Consider the following 17,055-nt stretch of genomic DNA (forward strand, 5'->3'; position numbering starts at 1 on the left):
CTCACCAACAGTTGTGTCTGGGCTGGTGCCTCAGTCACAAACTGCTGATCCCTGGCCCTGCCTCCCCGTCTCCTGCCGAGACTGCTCGGGGGACCTCACCTCCCAGGTGGCCCCAGGGTGGTCCTCGATGGTCTTGCTTCTGCCCATCTCAGCCCCTGCATCCGTGCCCTCTTCCTCCTCCGCGGATGAGACCCCTTGGTCACTGATGTGGCTGGTCAACTCCTCCAGCTTTCTCTTGAGGGCCGCCTCTTCCACGTCGGCATCTGTGGGCTCGTCGCCACCTGGATGCTGAAATGGACAAGTGGGTGGGTCTCACTCAGTGGGTTGTCTGGAATCACCATGCTCAGAGGCAGGGCTCCAGGAGGCACCCTGTCCTCTGTCCCCCTGGGACTCGGCTGGAGCTGTGGTCTCATCCACCCCCCACACGAGCATGGCCAAGGTGCTGCCCACCCCAGCCTCCAGAACCAGGCAGGGTGGGGTGTCCTGAAGATCCTAACAGCATCCAGGCCATTGGGGAGGCACCATTTTGAATATCTCTCTGTCCCCAAACTGGGTCCCCAAGCCATTCCCTAGGGCTTAGCATCATTGCTAAGGTGCCAAACCAAGATCTCGGCCTGGACTGTTTGCAACTGGTCGGCTGAGGCCCAGCGAGTCGACATGTCTGTTCTCTGGGTTTTCCTCTGTCCGTTTCATGTTTATACTGAAGTAGGGCTCGGGGGGGTGGGTCCTGAACTTGCATAGGACAGTGGCATTCACGTCCACTGACCATGGCGTGCCTCTGCATGCCAGGCTCTGTGCCAATGCTTCCTGTCGGCTTTGCAAAGGGAGTCAGAGTCGCAGATGCCTGCCTGGAGCTGAGACGTGTCCACAGCATATCTGTGACTCGTGTGAACATCGCAGGCAGGTTTACTATGACACAGTGAGCGGCACTTTCACCACATATCCCTTCTTGAATCTAGAGCCAGGAAAGTTTGTTACCTGGCTTGGATGAGATTCATACAACCCAGAATGTCTACTTATTTGCCTCAGCTGCTGAGAAACACAGAGGAAAATAGTGCTTGTGTCTGGCAATCTCTGCTCCAGGCTCTTATCTGTGTATGTGCTTCTCAAAACTAATTTTCAGGGTGGGATTATTTGGTCAAAATTGTTAAAGTCTCTGTTATAAATGCAGTTGCGATTGCAGCATAAACAGGGGCTGGAACAGAAGGGAACCAACATGTACGGATGTGAGACTTGGATCATAAAAAAGGCTGAGCCCTGAAGAGTTGATGCTTTCAATTCTTGAGAAGACTCTTGAGAATCTCTTGGATAGCAAGGAGAGCCAACCAGTCTATCCTGAAGGAAATCAGTCCTGAATAGTCATTGGAAGGACTGATGCTGAAGCTGAAACTCCAATCCTTTGGCCACCTGATGCGAAAAGCTGACTCATTTGAAAAGACCCTGATGTTGGGAAAGATTGAAGATAGGAGGAGAAGGGGGCAACAGATGATGAGATGGTTGGATGGCATCACCGACTCAACGGACATGAGTTTGAGTAAACTCTGGGAGTTGGTGATGGACAGAGAGGCCTGGCGTGCTGTAGTCCACGGGGTCACAAAGAGTCAGATGGGACTGAATTGAACTGACTAAGGCTGCAGCCCTGCATGCCTCTGAGTTTCCTGCACCTCCTGCTGGGCCCACTGAGGCACAGGCTCTAGGTACAGCTGATGGTGGGGGGCCTGGATGGGGCAGGGGACACCACCTCCCTCCTCAACCCTGGCTCTCTGAGCACCACACCACAAGCTCACAACCCAGGAAATCTCAAGAGAGACCTGGGTGGGTGCCTCAACCTCCCTTAACAAAAGGGCTTCAGCTCTCTCCTTACTTGGCTGGGACCTTCCTGACCCCTGCCTGGTCCCTGGGGGTCACCTGGCTGCCAGAAGCATGACTGTATCAGCAGGAAATCCACAGCTCACCCCTGCGTGTCCGATCACAGGCGGTGGAAGGAGAGCTAAGCACACCGCTGGGGACGTGGGCTGGGAAGGGAACGGGGCGGCCCGTGTTCTGACCACAGGGCTCTGGGGCGCCAAGCTGCAGCAGGAGGGGGCAGCGGGGCCCGGGGGACATGACTAAAGCAGGAGAGGCGACACGTTCGGCGTCACTGCCACGGGCAGTGGGCCCTTCACCGCCGATCATGAGCCACACAGGAAGGTGGGAATTGATCGTGCCAGGCTGATGTAACAAAACAGCCAGCGCCCCGGGTCACCGTGGGCCAGGAGGCGCCCAGGTAACGACCTAAAGTGACTCAACGTACGGCTTCCTCGTCCCTGAGTCACCAGCTCTTGAATCTTGAGTCACAGGCTATTAGCTCCCAGGCCAGGACACAGGAAATCAATTCTTCCATTTTCCTCTGAGCCCAGCAGGTGTATCTTTCCTGCCATTATCTTGTCAGTGGGCCGTCTTGCCTTAAGAGGCAGATGGAACGGGCAGGCTGGGAAGACTCTTGCCCGTTGTTTCGTAGGGAATTAGTTTGATCTTCACAGCAGCGGGGCCTCTGAGCGGGCAAGTCTGCCCAGAGAAGAACATGAGCTGAGAAACTTAAGCATGAAGGTTTCGGGCAGGAGGGGCCCCGCCGTCACCTCAAGTGGCTGCTGGCAACTGGAACCAGCTCTGGTCACTCTCTCTGTCATCTGAGAAGCAACAATCAATGCCTGGCGGGGCAGGGAAGGGCGCTCAGAGGACAGCCCCGTGCAGGGAGCATGGCCGGCATGGAACATGTGGCCAGAGGGTAAGAGCTGAACCAACCAGAGCCCAACACAGGCACAGTGAAATGTCACCTCCAGAGTGAAACAGAAGGAAACACACCCATGATGAGAATCAGGAAGTTCTCGTCCTGAGAGGGACAGGCTGGGGGCAGGGCAGCGTGGAGCCACGGGGAGGCCACAGCCCTCAGTCTGGGAGGTGAGCTTCGGGCTCCACGCTGCTCTCTGGGCGAGGACTCGGCCATCTGCCTTCTGGATGGCACGGACACGACGCACAGAGCACCATCCTGCTGTTCCACCTGGGATCAAGAGCTGCTGACCCCTTGTGGACACCCCCCGCCCCCCAGGGCACACCTGCCTCTCAGGCACTCAGGAACCCAATGAGCTCTTAGCCCTCTCTTCTGCAAAAGTGGGAGTCACTCTGCCCCATGTAAGCTCCGTGTTGAGGTAAATCATATGCTCCCGGGACACACGGGTGGCAACTCGGAATAAAGCCCTAGTGTTTTCAGCTCCTTTGCAGCAAAATGTAAACAAACAACTTACAAATACAGTCCAGACATGGCCGTGGAGCAAAACAAACTACTGCCACTTGCTGCTGGCGAGGCCCTTTGTGGGGAAACTGAGTCAGTGTCTGGAGCCCAAGCTCTCAGGTCCCCAGCGCTCGCCACCCACCACTCGGGGTGGGGTGCGTGCCATGGCGTACCACCTCAGGGCCTTGCAGCATCCATCCTTGGTACCACTGCACCATCTTCGGCCTCCTCTCGGCATGAGTGATTGTCTATACAAAGTCTTTGCTGAGTATCCCTCACCCAGAAAGTCCCAATCGTGAGTACAGACTCAGAGACAGACAGTAGGTCATGGGAGGACCATTCAGATGGACCCCAACAAAAGATTATTCTCGAGAACGCTTGCCCTCCCACGGGCATGTCTATGAGACCTGGTTTAGAAGAGCTGCTCTGAGAGGTGGGTGGAGGCAGAGACCTTCCTCCAGGGCCCTGCAGCAGCTCCTCCACGAAGACCCTGTAAGGGTTGACCCGGGTCTTCACTGGCACTTGGGGGTGCTGCTGCCTTGGGAGGTTGCTCTTCATCCCGCCCAACTCCCTGTTCATAAAGATGTGGAGGACACCCTGCAAGCAAAATGTTAGTCAGAGTAAATAAAGTCAAGAGAAAGAAATGGAGAAGAATTCCAGAGACAAGGCACAAGCATGAAATTCAAGGAGGCAAGAAGGAGGACTGGTGTCAGTAGGGCTAATACTGGGATCTGTATTTTCCTGAAAGTCACTGAAGTTGCTAAATTAAAAACTTGCTGAAAATAGACAATTTAATTCTAGTCTTCATCCCATTGTCCCTGGGAACCGGGAACTGCTCTGCCAGCTGTGTTCTGCAGCCAGGGAGGTCTCTGCCTGGGGACATCTCTGTCCTGGGGAGGTCTCTGCCCAGAGAGGTCTCTGCCTGGGGAGGTCTCTGTTCTGGGGAGGTCTCTGCCTGGGGAGGTCTCTGTCCTGGAGACGTCTCTGCCTGGGGAGGTCTCTGTCCTGGGGAGGTCTCTGCCTGGGGAGGTCTCTGCCTGGGGAGGTCTCTGTCCTGGGGAGGTCTCTGCCCAGAGAGGTCTCTGCCTGGGGAGGTCTCTGTTCTGGGGAGGTCTCTGCCCGGGGAGGTCTCTGTCCTGGGGAGGCCTCTGTCCTGGGGAGGTCTCTGCCTGGGGAGGTCTCTTTCCTGGGGAGGTCTCTGTCCTGGGGAGGTCTCTGTCCTGGGGAGGTCTCTGCCTGGGGAGGTCTCTGCCTGGGGAGGTCTCTGTATGGGGGAGATCTCTGTCTTGGAGTGGCCTTTCCCTCCACCACCATCCTCCCCCACCCCCAGGGGCCAAGCCAGTGACCCTTGGTCTGAATCAAAGTCCGCTTCCTTTGTGTCAGCATCTCTGCAGCTGTTCCCTAAAGGAAGGGAGACCCCCCTGGGTCGCGTGGCAGAGAGAGATAGCTCTTCCTTGCAGGCCTTTTCAGGGCCTCTCACACCCTGCTGCGCTTAGGACAAAGGGTCAGCGACACCTCTCAGGGATGGAGGTGAGAACAGGAGAAATGCCCGGCCCCGGGTTGGGTGATACCTCCAGGCGGTGTTACAGGAACAAGGGCCAGCTGGGCTGAGGGCACAGACTCTGGAGAGGGAGGCACGCAGAGCTGGAGCACACCACGCTTCTGCCCCACTGATGCTTTGGCCCAATCAGGTGTTTGAACACAAATCTGACAGTGATTCACCAAAAAGCCAGGCAAAGAAAGGCTCCTCCTACAAGTCGGGAGCTCTACAGGCTGCCTTCCAGAGCGCAGTCATGGAGGGCCTGAGGCTGGAGAGGCCCCTCACCCATTCCAGGCCAGCCTGGACGGAGGACAGGCCGGCGCCCCACCCTCCCTACGGGGGAAGGGAAGATCTCCTGCTGTTAGTGCTGGGGCGGGGGGTGGATACCAATGGGGGCAGAGGGCTCAGCGAAGGCCCTACCCACTGGGCAGCCCTACTTCTCATCCCCAAGGCCCTGGGGAGCAGTTGGTAGCCTGTGATACCAGGCTGGATGAAGCACAAGCTGGAATCAAGACTGCTGGGAGAAATATCAATAAGCTCAGATATGCAGATGACATCACCCTCATGGCAGAAAGTGAAGAAGAACTAAAGAGCCTCTTGATGAAAGTGAAAGAGGAGAGTGAGAAAGTTGGCTTAAAGCTCAACATTCAGAAAATGAAGATCTGGCATCTGGTCCCATCACTTCATGGCTAATAAATGGAGAAATAATGGAAATAGTGAGAGACTTTATTTTTTAGGGTTCCAAAATCACTGCAGATGGTGACTGCAGCCATGAAATTAAAAGACATTGATCCTTGGAAGAAAAGCTATGACCAACCTAGACAGCATATTAAAAAGCAGAAACGTTACTTTGCTGACAAAGGTTCTAGTCAAGGCTATGGTTTTTCCAGTGGTCCTGTATGGATGTGACACTTTGACTATCAAGCAAGCTGAGAGCCGAAGAACCGATGCTTCTGAACTGTGGTGTTGGAGAAGACTCTTGAGAGTCCCTTGGACTGCAGGAGATCCAACCAGTCCATCCTAAAGGAGATCAGTCCTGAATAATCATTGGAAGGACTGATGCTGAAGCTGAAACTCCAATCCTTTGGTCACCTGATGCAAAGAGCTGACTCATTGGAAAGACCCTGATGCTGGACAAAATTGAAGGCAGGAGGAGAAGGGGATGACAGAGGATGAGATGGTTGTACGGCACCACCGACTTGATTGACCTGAGTTTGAGCAAGCTCCAGACCAACTACTGATGGAAAGGGAAGCCTGGCGTGCTGTAGTCCATGGGTTTCAAACAGTTGGACATGACTGAGAGACTGAACTGAACTGAAAGGCTTTGGAATAACAGGTTGCTTCTTCCCCTTGTGAAATATATATATATCTTAAGATCCCCAACCACTGATCAAACCCAAGTCCCCTGCAGTGGAAGGTCAGAGTCCTAACCCCTGGACATCCAAGGAATTCTCTAAAGACACAAGACTTGATAGAGTATAAAATAGATATTTTCATTATAGGCGATCAAGTACTGATACCTACTATAACGCCATCACCCTCAAGAACACTGCTCTCAGTGAAAGAAGCCAGGAGCTAAAGGTCACACATTGTACGATCGCATTTATGTGAAATGTCCAGAAGAGGCAAATCCACAGAGACAGAAAGCAGCCCGGTGTTTGTGAGGCGGGAGGATGCAAGCTTTCCTTTGTGGTGACAAAGATGGCTTGGAACTGGCAGAGGTGGTGTTTGCACCACCTCATGAATCTGCTAGATGGAGATTGTTTATTTTGCTAAATGTTTAGCTAAAATGTTTTGTAAATGTGTATCCTGCTAAATGCGTCGTTTATTTTTAAATTTTATCTATTTATTTGGCTGCTCTGGGTCTTCACTGCTGCGCGGGCCTTTCTCTAGGTGCAGTTCCCGGGCTGCAGAGCACAGCTCAGTATTTGTAGCCCACGGGCTTAGTTGCTCCGTAGCATGTGGAATCCTCCCAGACCAGGGACCGAACCCGCGTCTCTTGCACTGGCAGGCGGATTCCTCACTACCGAGCCACCAGGGAAGCCCTGGACTGTTCACTTTAAAATGGTTAATTGTGTGCTATGTGAATTTCATGTCAATAAAAAGTGTATTTTGAAGATACCGCATCTCTGTTATGTAGGCTTGCCCATCTTGTAGTTTAAATGTGGTGAAAGCGTTAAGCTCTCAGAGGTGAACTGACATTAAGGTAAAAAGACTTCAGACCCGAAGAAGCAACCAGAATGTGTCCTTTCCACCTGCCTTTACCTGGCTCTCAGAGGCGGTCCAGCCTTTCTGTCTGGGATGGTGAGAGGCCACTCTCTGAGCCCAGATGCTTTCTTCGTCCGAGGTGTCCACGTCGGCCAGATACTGGGAGGGCAGCTGCTCATTCCTGAGGATGTTGGTCCCTTTGGAGTAAGAATGGGGTTGGGTTATGTGGAGTGAAAAACTGAAGGCCAGTGGGCGTTTTATCCAATGAAGAAAAATGAGAGACCAAAGATAACGGAGATATGATTCTATTCCACTGATGATACGGGGCCGAAGATCCCTCAACTGAGATAAGAAGGGAGCAGAGTCCTTGTTCCCCCAAGGGGAACTTCGGGGACAGAAGCCCCCGCCCCAGCCGGCACTCACTGGGGGCCCCAAGTGTTGGAAGCCAGGTGGTGCCTCGTGTGGCAGACGTGGGTCCTGGCAAGTTTCCACCCGTGGACATGACTTTGCCTCTTTCCACCTTAGTCTCTGGGGGCTGGCTTTCTTGCCAGACTAGTCACTGATGACCAACTAGTCATCGGTGACTGACGGGTCACTGATGGTATGGCTTCAGAGGCTTATTCCTGGGCTCTGGTGGTGGAAGATCCCCCAAGTCCTCACCAGAAAGTACCCTCCAAGCTCCAAGTTGGCCTGGGGCACACCATACACAGCCATGCTGGGACAGGGAAGGGGTGAGCTTGTGTGGGAGGACACACAGGAGCCCATGTCCCAGGAGTCAGCGTCCACAAGCTGCTCTTGTGCCTGACCCACTGCGGGGCTCTGCCGACACCCTGAACGGCCTGGGGGTGGGGCTCTGAGCTCGGACGAGGCTCTGGCCCTGCCGACCCGGTGGTTGCAGCCCAGGAGACCTGTGCTGAGGACCTGGGGAAGCCGTGCCGGACACCTGGCCTCTGGGCTTGTCAACGTGTGTAGCTTTAAGCCAGTCCGTTTGTAATAAGTTGTTACTTGGCAATAGCTAACAGATACAACCATACCATTTAAAGTCCCCAACACTGTGGTGAGTTAGGCGCTGGCCCTGGTTTACAATGAGGGCACCGAGGCCTGGTGGTTAAGGGGTTTGTTCAGGCACACACCGTACTCCTTTAAAGCTCAGACCCTGTGGCTTGTCTGATACATTTATTGAGGCGGCACTACCGATCAGTCTCCCATACTTGCTGTAAGATGCTCCCGATTTAAGAGGAGAGGTGACAGTCTTAGAGTCCATGAAATAGGGTGGCGAGTTGGCCAGCAGAGCTGGGCTTGGTACTCAGAGCTGCTGGTTCCCCCAGGCACCTGCCCCAGCTCCACAGAGTCTGTCTTCCCCTCCCCTCCCGCTGCCCCCGCCATCCGCGTGCTGGGGGTGATGAGGGATCCCGGGAGGAAATGTGCTGATCTACGTCTTCATCCAAAGACTCAGTTAATGTAGATTCACTTATCCATTGTTTGTGGGGAAATAAAAGTCCCCTCCCCACCCCCCAAATGCCTCCAGCATCTTAATGGGCGTGTGGATCATGAGATTAGAGTCCCTATAATACAATGAAAAGGGAAAATGGAAAGAAGACCCATTTCCTGGCAGACACTGTCTAACTACATTTCCCCGGGAGCTGGCCCCCACTGCGGTCAGGTCAGGCGGGAGTACACTGTGGCGGGCAGCCTGTGCTGTCTGTGGTCTCATCGGCTTCTACATCACTCGGACACCTGACCCCCTGGACCCCGGTGCCCGCTCCCACAGGGCACAGAGACAGACAGCGATTTGAGATTTCATCTCAAAGCCACTGACAACAAAATCAAACTGAGCGAACCCAGGGCCTCAGCACTTGCAGACCTCCCGAGTCACAGCTGGCAGGCAGGCGGCCCAGACGGACCTGCACCCTATTTCGGTCCCAGGTTTGGAACTGCCTGGTCTTGCGGTCAGGAAGGTTGGTCCAGGTGGCCGGTGACCCTAGTCATTTCAGGGACACCTGTGTGTCTCTATCCCACTCCCACTCGACGTCCCCTGTCACAGGCGGCAGTGAGCTGTGTGGCCAGCCAGGGGGTTGAGCTGGTACCTCTGAGGGTTACGGGGAGGCATCCCACCCTGGGGAGCTCCGGTGACAATGGCGTCTGCCAGGACCGCGCATGCTGGACAATCCCAGGAAGGAAGGGGCTCCTGGCAATCGGCCAGTGTCCCGGCACCGATCGGGATGGGGAGGGGGGGCAGGTTCCAGTGACCCCCTCCTCTACACCGAGCCTGTGTGGAAGACCACGGTCAAGCGCACTTACCGGGAGTGGCAGCGACCCCGGGGCCTGCAGTGCAGGACTCTCCCGGCAGGCAGAGCTCCGAGAGCTCGTCTGGTCCAGCAGGCGAGAGGCCGACCCTCTGCTCTTCTGGACGGGGGTGGCACGCGGGGGCCCTGGCATCAGCCTGGTCCAGGATCCCAGCCTCCTGGGGGGTGGTCTCCTCTGCGCAGGGGTCATCTGTGAGGGCCTGGGCACACGGGAACGGTCGGCAGGTTTCACTAGGAATAGGCAGCTCCTTGGAATGTGGGGCTTTCCTGTCCAAGGACTGAGAGTTTTCAGGCATCATTTGACCAACCAAACACAAGTCACCCCTCCTCTCCTCCCCAGCAATTCAACTCCCTTTCATTTCAAAGGGCTCTGGACTTGCCACCAGAGCAGGACCGTGGACCAAAGACCTGATGGGTGCCGGCTCCCAGCTCTCTGCCCTGTTGGGCCCTGCACCCAGGGGTCTGTAGATCGCCCCGGGTGGACCCTGTCCTGGGCTGGCACCACCTGCGCCAGGGCGCTGAGACGTCAGGGCTCCAGCTGGGGCGCTGTCACTCTGGGGCTGGGGTGCGCCAGCCTCAGTCTCCAGTCCCTCATGGAAGGGATCCCGTGAGGCAGAGATCACCCCTTTTCCACGTGAGGTGGGAGGCGAGGAGCCTCACACAGGTCGCCCAGACCAAGGGCACAGAGCCAAGGAGCCGAGGGACCACACAGCCAGGCTATCCCCGGCAGCCCTGTGGGGGCCCGGTGTCCTGGTGCGATTACCAACAGCCCCTTCAACCACAAGACCATCCTAGCTTGGGCAATAAGGTGCAGGAGCCCTGCGGATCAGACCAGGGGTGTGGGACTCGGGGACCGTCTGACTCCTCTACCCTGTGCTCCTGCGTCACAGGGAGTCTGCCTTCATTAGACAACCCAGGCCCCCGACTCATCGGCCCTGCACCCCTCTTCTCAAAGCAGCACACCCAGGCTCTCCAGGACAGGAGGGTGTGAGGCTTCTGTACCCCGACTCCAGTTGCCTCCCCCCTCTGCTGCTATGCCCACAGGGCCATCAGACTGTCGCCCAGAATGCTGTCCTTTCCTGGGGCCCGAAAACCTGTCCCCCAGGTTAACTCAGGGGTGAAAAGAGAGTCCACTGACCTGCAGGCCGTCCGTGGCCCCTGAGACCGAGGACAGGCTTGGCGGGTGACCACAGGACGGATCGGAGTCGTCGGAGTCGGCCTCAAAGTCCCAGCCGTGGATGGGGAGGAGGCGCTTTTTCTGAGCAGGAAGAGATTCCAGGGAGAGGGGAGGGAGGGTCAGCCTGATTGGGGGGGGCAAGACTTCCCGACCCCAGGCAGCAGGGGGTTGCGGGAGAGGGTGCTTCCACGGGCCCATCTGCCTTCTGTGCTAGACACGAACTCGAGCAGACCCTGAGGAGGCTCTGAGGGCCGCCCAGAGCCCACCCCCATCACAGGACCTGCACCCCCAGCCCCTCTTAGAAGAGCAGGGGCAAATACCCGCTGGGCCTCCGACGGGCACCTGGCGGCTCAGAGGTGCTGAGGTCACAGGCCCGGGCCGCAGCCTCGGGGGGCAGGCGGGGTTTCTCAGGCTAAGGGGGCCCTCCCGCCTCTCCCCCCTTGGTGAAGGAGGGGCGCCCAGCACGGGGAGGAGGTAGGGAAGGGGGCCCCCAAGAGCTCCTTCACCGCTAGATTCTAGAGCAGAGCTGAGTTCCAAATCCTTCCTTCATAATGGTTTCCACCCTTCGAATGTATTTGCAGGGAATATTTCAGACACTAGAGAGTGTTTCGGGAGCCCAGTAAATAAACAGCAAAAGTACAGTGTTATTTTCGTAAGAAGATGCATGTGCTCCCCAGGGAGCAGCTGGCAGAACTGCCAGTGTGGATCTCAGAGACCCCCTGACTCTCCAAGGGTCTCCATCCAGCACTGTCCACCCTGCCCCGCCCCTCCCCCATCCTCTTCTGTCATCCCGCCCAGACCCCCAGAGGCTCTCTTTCCTGCCTTTGTCACCAAAAATAAGTTAAAAACTAAGGGAAAACAGGGCTTCCCTGGTGGCTCAGTGGCAGAATCCACCTGTCAGTGCAGGAGACACGGGTTTGATCCCTGGTGGGAAGATCACACATGCCAAGGAACAACTAAGCCGAAGCACCAGAATCCCTGAGCCTGCGTGCTCGAGCCGGGAGCCACAGCTACTGAGCCCACGCGCTGAAGGTCCTGAAGCCCACGTGCCCTGAGCACGCGCTTTGCAACAGCAGTGAGTGAAGTTGCTCAGCCATGTCCGACTCTTTGCACCTCCGTGGACTGTAGCCCACCAGGCTCCTCTGTCTGTGGGATTTCTCAGGCAAGAAGACTGGAGTGGGTTGCCATTTCCTTCTCCAGGGGATCTTCCCAACCCAGGGATCGAACCCAGGTCTTCCGCATTGTAGACAGACGCTCTACCCACTGAGCCCCCAGGGAAGTCCTTGCAACAGCAGAGGCCCTTCCAGCGAGAAAGATGAGCGCTGCAACTAGAGAGAAAGAACGGCAGCTAGCGAGAAAGCCCTGCAGCTAGAGGAAGCCCCGCTCGCTGTAACTAGAGAGAAAGCCCCACTCGCTGCAACCAGAGAGAAAGCCCCGCTCGCTGCAACTAGAGGGAAAGCCCCGCTTGCTGCAACTAGAGAGAAAGCACCGCAGCTAGGGAGAAAGCCCCGCTCGCTGCAACTAGAGGGAAAGCCAACATGCAGCCACAAAGCCCCGGCCGGGCCAAAAATAGCTAATAAATAAAATATAGAACACAGACTTAAAAAGATAGGTGAAAACAGGCATAAACCAATAAAACCAAGACTCATGGTTGGCTATAAAGAAAAGCAAGAAAGTTCACAGAGGAGAGCGGGAGGGGGCTGCTTCCCTGAAAGGTACAAAGGCTGACTGGGGGACACCGGTGCCCTCAGGACCCGTGAGCATCAGGGCTCTTGTCCGGATGGGCCAGCTGGAGGTCCCGGCAGGCCCCGCCCTCCGCTGCGTGCTCTGGGTTCCCTCCGGGATACCGATGCTGAGAGCTGAGAGGACACCTGGGTTTGGTACCCAGCCATCTCAGAGACCGTGGGACACGGCGGAGGCAGGCGGGTCTCCGGGCTCCTGCCAGGTTAGCTAGTGGAGGCACGCAGAGCCTGAGGTTTCTCCGGAAATCAGAACAGAGGCTCCAGCTTCAGGGGGAAGGAGGTGGGGCCTGGGAAAGACCTACTTGGCTGCCGAGGGGCTGGGGCTGGGGCTGGGCCGCCGTGCCCCCTTCTCCATCCTCTTCAGCCTGCTCTTCCTCTCCACTTGGGTCTCCGGGCATCTGCTCGGGCCCACCTGCAGTGGATGCCCGTGTGACTCCACCAGGGAGAGCGACGGGGACAAACCATCCACCCACCCACCCACGCATCCGTCCATCCCCCCACCTCCACCTGCTGTGAAGCTCCCTGACCAGGCCCTTTGCTGGCCTCCAGAGCCCTATCAGAGCATCGCTTAGGGCTGGTCTGAATCACAGCAGGAAACCAACACCCCGCCTCACTTTCACCAACAGTCGCCTTCACTGACCACCTCCTAGGGATCTGAAGGCACTGCGGTGTGGTGGGCGAAGGAGCCCTGGAGCAGTCACGCTCAGCCCAATAAGCCTCTTCACTTGCAGTCCATTCACCTCCTTCTCAGCAGCGGCCCAGGCGTGGGGGGCGAGGCCCAGCCCCTAGCACCCCTCCCCGCCTCTCTCCTTCTGACCCCCCCAGGCCTGCCCCCTCCTCCCCCGTTACACCCACTGCAGCCTCAGTTTTCCCTCTTTTCTCCTGTTCGCCCTGGCCTGGCCTGGGTTCTTCTCTTGACACTACCAGGATGACCCCGTGAATTCTGGGGTTCAGTCTGGCAGCCTTGGGGATCATCCCCCCTGCTCAGGGGCCGAGGGCACCCTGGCGCCTCTGTGAGCAGGAGGGACTTACTGCGGCCGTCGGGCGCGCTCCGCACTCCATCAGGTAAACCTACGATGGAGGCAAAGGCGCTGAGCAGACAGGCATTCTCCGGGAGCCGCCTGCCCGAGCCGGGCTTCCTTTCCTGCCCCCCCGCCCCCCCCCGCCACTGCCTTCCCGTCCTGTTTCGGGGGCGGAAGAGGGGGGCGTGGGGAACGCGCCCAGCCCTCTGAAGCCTCCCACGCAGGGAAGACCCCGGCGGCCCCCCGACCTGCTACCCTGCCTGGGCCGGGTTTCAAAACATTCACTTTGGTCCTTTCTTCTCTGTAAGTTTGAATACTTTTTTTTAAAGGCACGACTTCCTCATTTCGCGCTCGCTTCCCGCGCCCTTTCTTGCCTGCTGCACTGATAGGGGCCAGCAGGGAGAAGGCAGCTCCCCCGGCCCATCACCCCGCCTGGGCCCGCAGCCCCCGACCGGCAGCGCCCGGAACCGGGTCTTTGGTTGCCTCGCAGCGCCACCTCCTGGCCCTCAGCGGTGACAGTTCGGAAACGAGAGGTTGCGGGTGGTACTGGCTCCCGCAGCTCTGGGCCCTGGCTGGGCCGTCAGAATCCTCCTGGCTTTTTACCTAAGGCGGATTCCTGAGCCCACTCGGGTCTCTAGAAATAAGCGCCCCCTACACCGGGGCAAGGCCCAGGTCCTCAGGGTTGTGATGTGGCTGTGGTTTCCCACCGCGAGCCGGGACTTGAGATTCTCAGATGCTCCGCAGGATGGCTTTTCCCACCTTGCCTGTGGTTCCCACGCCTGAGCCCTGCGCAGGGGGCCGGACCACACTCCTGCTGCAGGAAGACCCCTCGGCTGGCTGGCTGCTGGCTGGCCTAGCCAGCACGGGGATTTACTGATCAGCTCCGGCCGAGATAGAGATATGGGTCACGGAGAAGCAGCCTAGGGAGGAGGTGGGGAACCCCCCCCCAAGAATAGGGTGACGGTGCCTCCCCGAGTCCCCGGGGCACCCCTAGTGACGCTGGCTGTCTCAGCGTGGTTCTCAGGAGGACCTCTTTACTCTTAAAAATGTCTTGGTTTCGATGACTTATCACATGCCCCCACAGCCCCCACCCAGGGAAGGTCCCTCAGCCCGACGGGGGTCTGTTCCTCCAGGTGCTAAGAGCCATTACAGGTAAGGGTGCCTCTGGGTGGTCTGTGCTAAATTCAACAGCGTCCTAAGGGACTGCCCTGGCGGTCCAGTCGGCTGACTCCAAGTTCCCAATGCAGGGGCCTGGGTTCGACCCCTGGCCAGGGAACTAGATCCCTCATGCTGCAACTAAGGGTTCAGATGGTGCCACTGAAGATCCCGGGTGCTGCAAAGACCTAAGGCCCCAAGTGCCACAACTAAGACCTGGGAAGCCAAAGGAATCTGAGCGAATACAATGAAACCCGCACGGGGTGCCGAGCCCCTCTGAAACCTGGGCCAGGCCCAGTCGTGTCAAATGCCCTGGGGGTGGCCATGCCCAGCTTCTGCATCCTCCCATTAACCTGGGGCTGGAGGGGGCACAAGACACAAGGCAGCCCCTCTCCAGAAGGCCCAGGGCAGATGGCCAGGCTGGGGTGCAGTGAGGACACCCTCAGTCTCAGGAGCACGGCACCTTCTCTGGACCTGCAGGGGCTCCAGACCCCAGGCCTTGGTCCCCCAGGTAGAGACAGTCAAGATGCTGAGCCCCCAGACAGTGGCCTAATAGCTCCCGTAGCCTGGATGCCTGGCCAGGTGTAACGGCAGCGCTGGGGCTCAGGGGACAGGCTGACAGGCTAGTGTTTCCTGAAAACAACGCTCAGTTCTCCCCATTCAAGTCCAGGAGGAACTCCCAAGTTCAGGCAACCTCAGAGCCTGCCCTGAAATATTCGTCTACCCAAATGGCCTCCAGGTGGACCACACAGGTGAACACATACTGAGTGGAAGAGCACAGTCTGGATTTCAAGTTCTTCATGGAATAAATACTTGGATCCAAAACATGAAAGCCACTGATTGAGTTATAATCCATCTCTTCAAGTCTTGATTATCATCAGACTCAACGGGAAATGTTTACTGAAAATACAGAGTCTAGGTGCCAAATCGGACACCTAGGGAGGAAGCCCACTCCTTACCTGCTCTCTGCAGCCGCCCACAGAGGGACCGGACCACCTGGGCACTCCCGAAGCGCTTGAAGCGGGCTCTCACGTGCCCGTAGTACCACTCCAGTGAGCCCATCTTCACGACCCTGCAGGCGGGGACACGGAGCTCAGGCTCACGCCTTGCCCTGAGGGGTGCACGCACACACACACACACACACACGAGTCCCTGGAAGGGACAGGCCAAGCCCCCCATCTGCAGGACCCTCCGACCTCGAGATCCCACTCACCTGGCCAGGTGGCAGGGGTCACAGAGCCAGCCTTGCTCCTCTGGGTGGGGGTGGCTGCAGCCTCTGCAAGTGAAGAGGTGGCAGTCCAGGCATTGCCTCTTGGGGGTCTCAAGGAGCCGGTAGGGCTGCAGGCAGTGGGCGCAGTGGGTGGTATTCAGGTGGGCAGTGTCTGAAAGCAGCTCCCTCTTGGAGTTTTCCTTCTTAATCTTGCCCTTCAACCCCCTTTATTGGAAACAAGAAAATATTGGACCCCTTGTTTTTGCAACAAGCTTTAAATGTGTACACACATACACAGAGCTATCAAATTCAGAGATTCAGACAATAGCGACCCCAAAGTCAGGTAATGGCGCCATAGGCAGGCTTTATGTCCACAGCACCACCCCCTCCCACTCCAGGGAAGACCAGCAGGCTGGGTTCAAACACGTGCCATCCAGGCTGGAATCGAAACCTGCTACGTTCATAGATATGAAATTGCATTTCAGCACTTCTGTGACTCTCTATGAGGTTACGTTTTCCCAGGCAGTATGCCCATGACTTTCTTTCATTGCCAAATGGGGCAAACCATACAGATTTGGCCTCACGGGAGGGGGACACACACCACGGCCCGCACAATCTCACGTGACTCAGTGTAATGGGAGGAAGATGGACAGAGGTCCTGGAGCCCAGGTTCATTCCCCAGCTCTGACCCTGAGCCCAGAGATTTTCTGATGCAAAGCCCACAGCCTGCAAGCTCTGCCCAGGCACCCTGTGCAGCTGGACAAGCATGGACCCATGGCCACTAGGACCCAGGGTCCAAGCTCCCTCAGACCAGGTAGGGTTGGCAGCTCCAAGAAACTAGCAGAGATGGGGCCGGGGGAATCCTGGAGGGGTGCACCCTTGTCAGGCCACATGGTTATCTAGAGTAAATCTGTTGCCCAGTTTCACTGTTTAAGAAAAATTAGATCCCATAGGCTGCAACTAAGAGTTTACATGCTCTAACTAAAGATTCCAAGTGCTGCAAACGAAGACCCCTTGTGCTGCAACTAAGACCCAGCACAGCCAAATAAATAAACAGAAGAGGAGGTTAGAGAGGCAGAAAATCCAGGAGGTCCTGGTCTGGTTGGAACAGCAGCAGGAGTCAGAGAGGACAGGGCGAGAAGCCTCATCCAGATGTCGGGGTGGTGCTGCCTTCTCCAGGGCCCGGCCGGCCACACCCGCTCTGCCTCCCTGGCCTGAGTGAATGGTGCTGAGCTGGGGACAATACTAGGTAAGTGGAGGTCAGGTCGGGACCTGACTGTGAGAGTTGAGAAGCTCAACCCAGACCAGGTGACGGGAGCCATAAGGGTTCAGAATCACAGTGGTCCCACTGCTGCCTGGATGTGCTCAGTCCCTCGGTGGTGTCTGACTGTTTGCGACCCATGGACTGTAGCCCGCCAGGCTCC

At 57.1% G+C, this 17,055-nt stretch overlaps 1 protein-coding gene across 2 annotated transcripts in view; it reads right to left on the bottom strand.

Annotated features, from left to right (window-relative positions):
* Window positions 1–17,055, bottom strand: part of MLPH (melanophilin) — a 46,087-nt gene that overhangs the window by 7,469 nt on the left and 21,563 nt on the right. Inside the window, exons 3-9 of one of the 2 annotated variants that reach the window (XM_018040686.1) lie at window positions 15,635–15,856; window positions 15,381–15,493; window positions 12,547–12,656; window positions 10,464–10,583; window positions 9,321–9,525; window positions 7,077–7,216; window positions 100–288 (exon numbers count right to left, since the gene is read on the bottom strand). In XM_018040686.1, coding sequence (XP_017896175.1) covers window positions 100–288; window positions 7,077–7,216; window positions 9,321–9,525; window positions 10,464–10,583; window positions 12,547–12,656; window positions 15,381–15,493; window positions 15,635–15,856 — 1,099 coding nt within the window. Of the gene's footprint in view, window positions 1–99; window positions 289–7,076; window positions 7,217–9,320; window positions 9,604–10,463; window positions 10,584–12,546; window positions 12,657–15,380; window positions 15,494–15,634; window positions 15,857–17,055 lie in introns of both variants that reach the window. The other variant, XM_018040678.1, reaches the window with a different exon arrangement.

This window comes from Capra hircus, chromosome 3 (genome assembly GCF_001704415.2).
Source record: "Capra hircus breed San Clemente chromosome 3, ASM170441v1, whole genome shotgun sequence".
In the NCBI taxonomy this organism is placed as follows: Eukaryota; Metazoa; Chordata; class Mammalia; order Artiodactyla; family Bovidae; genus Capra; species Capra hircus.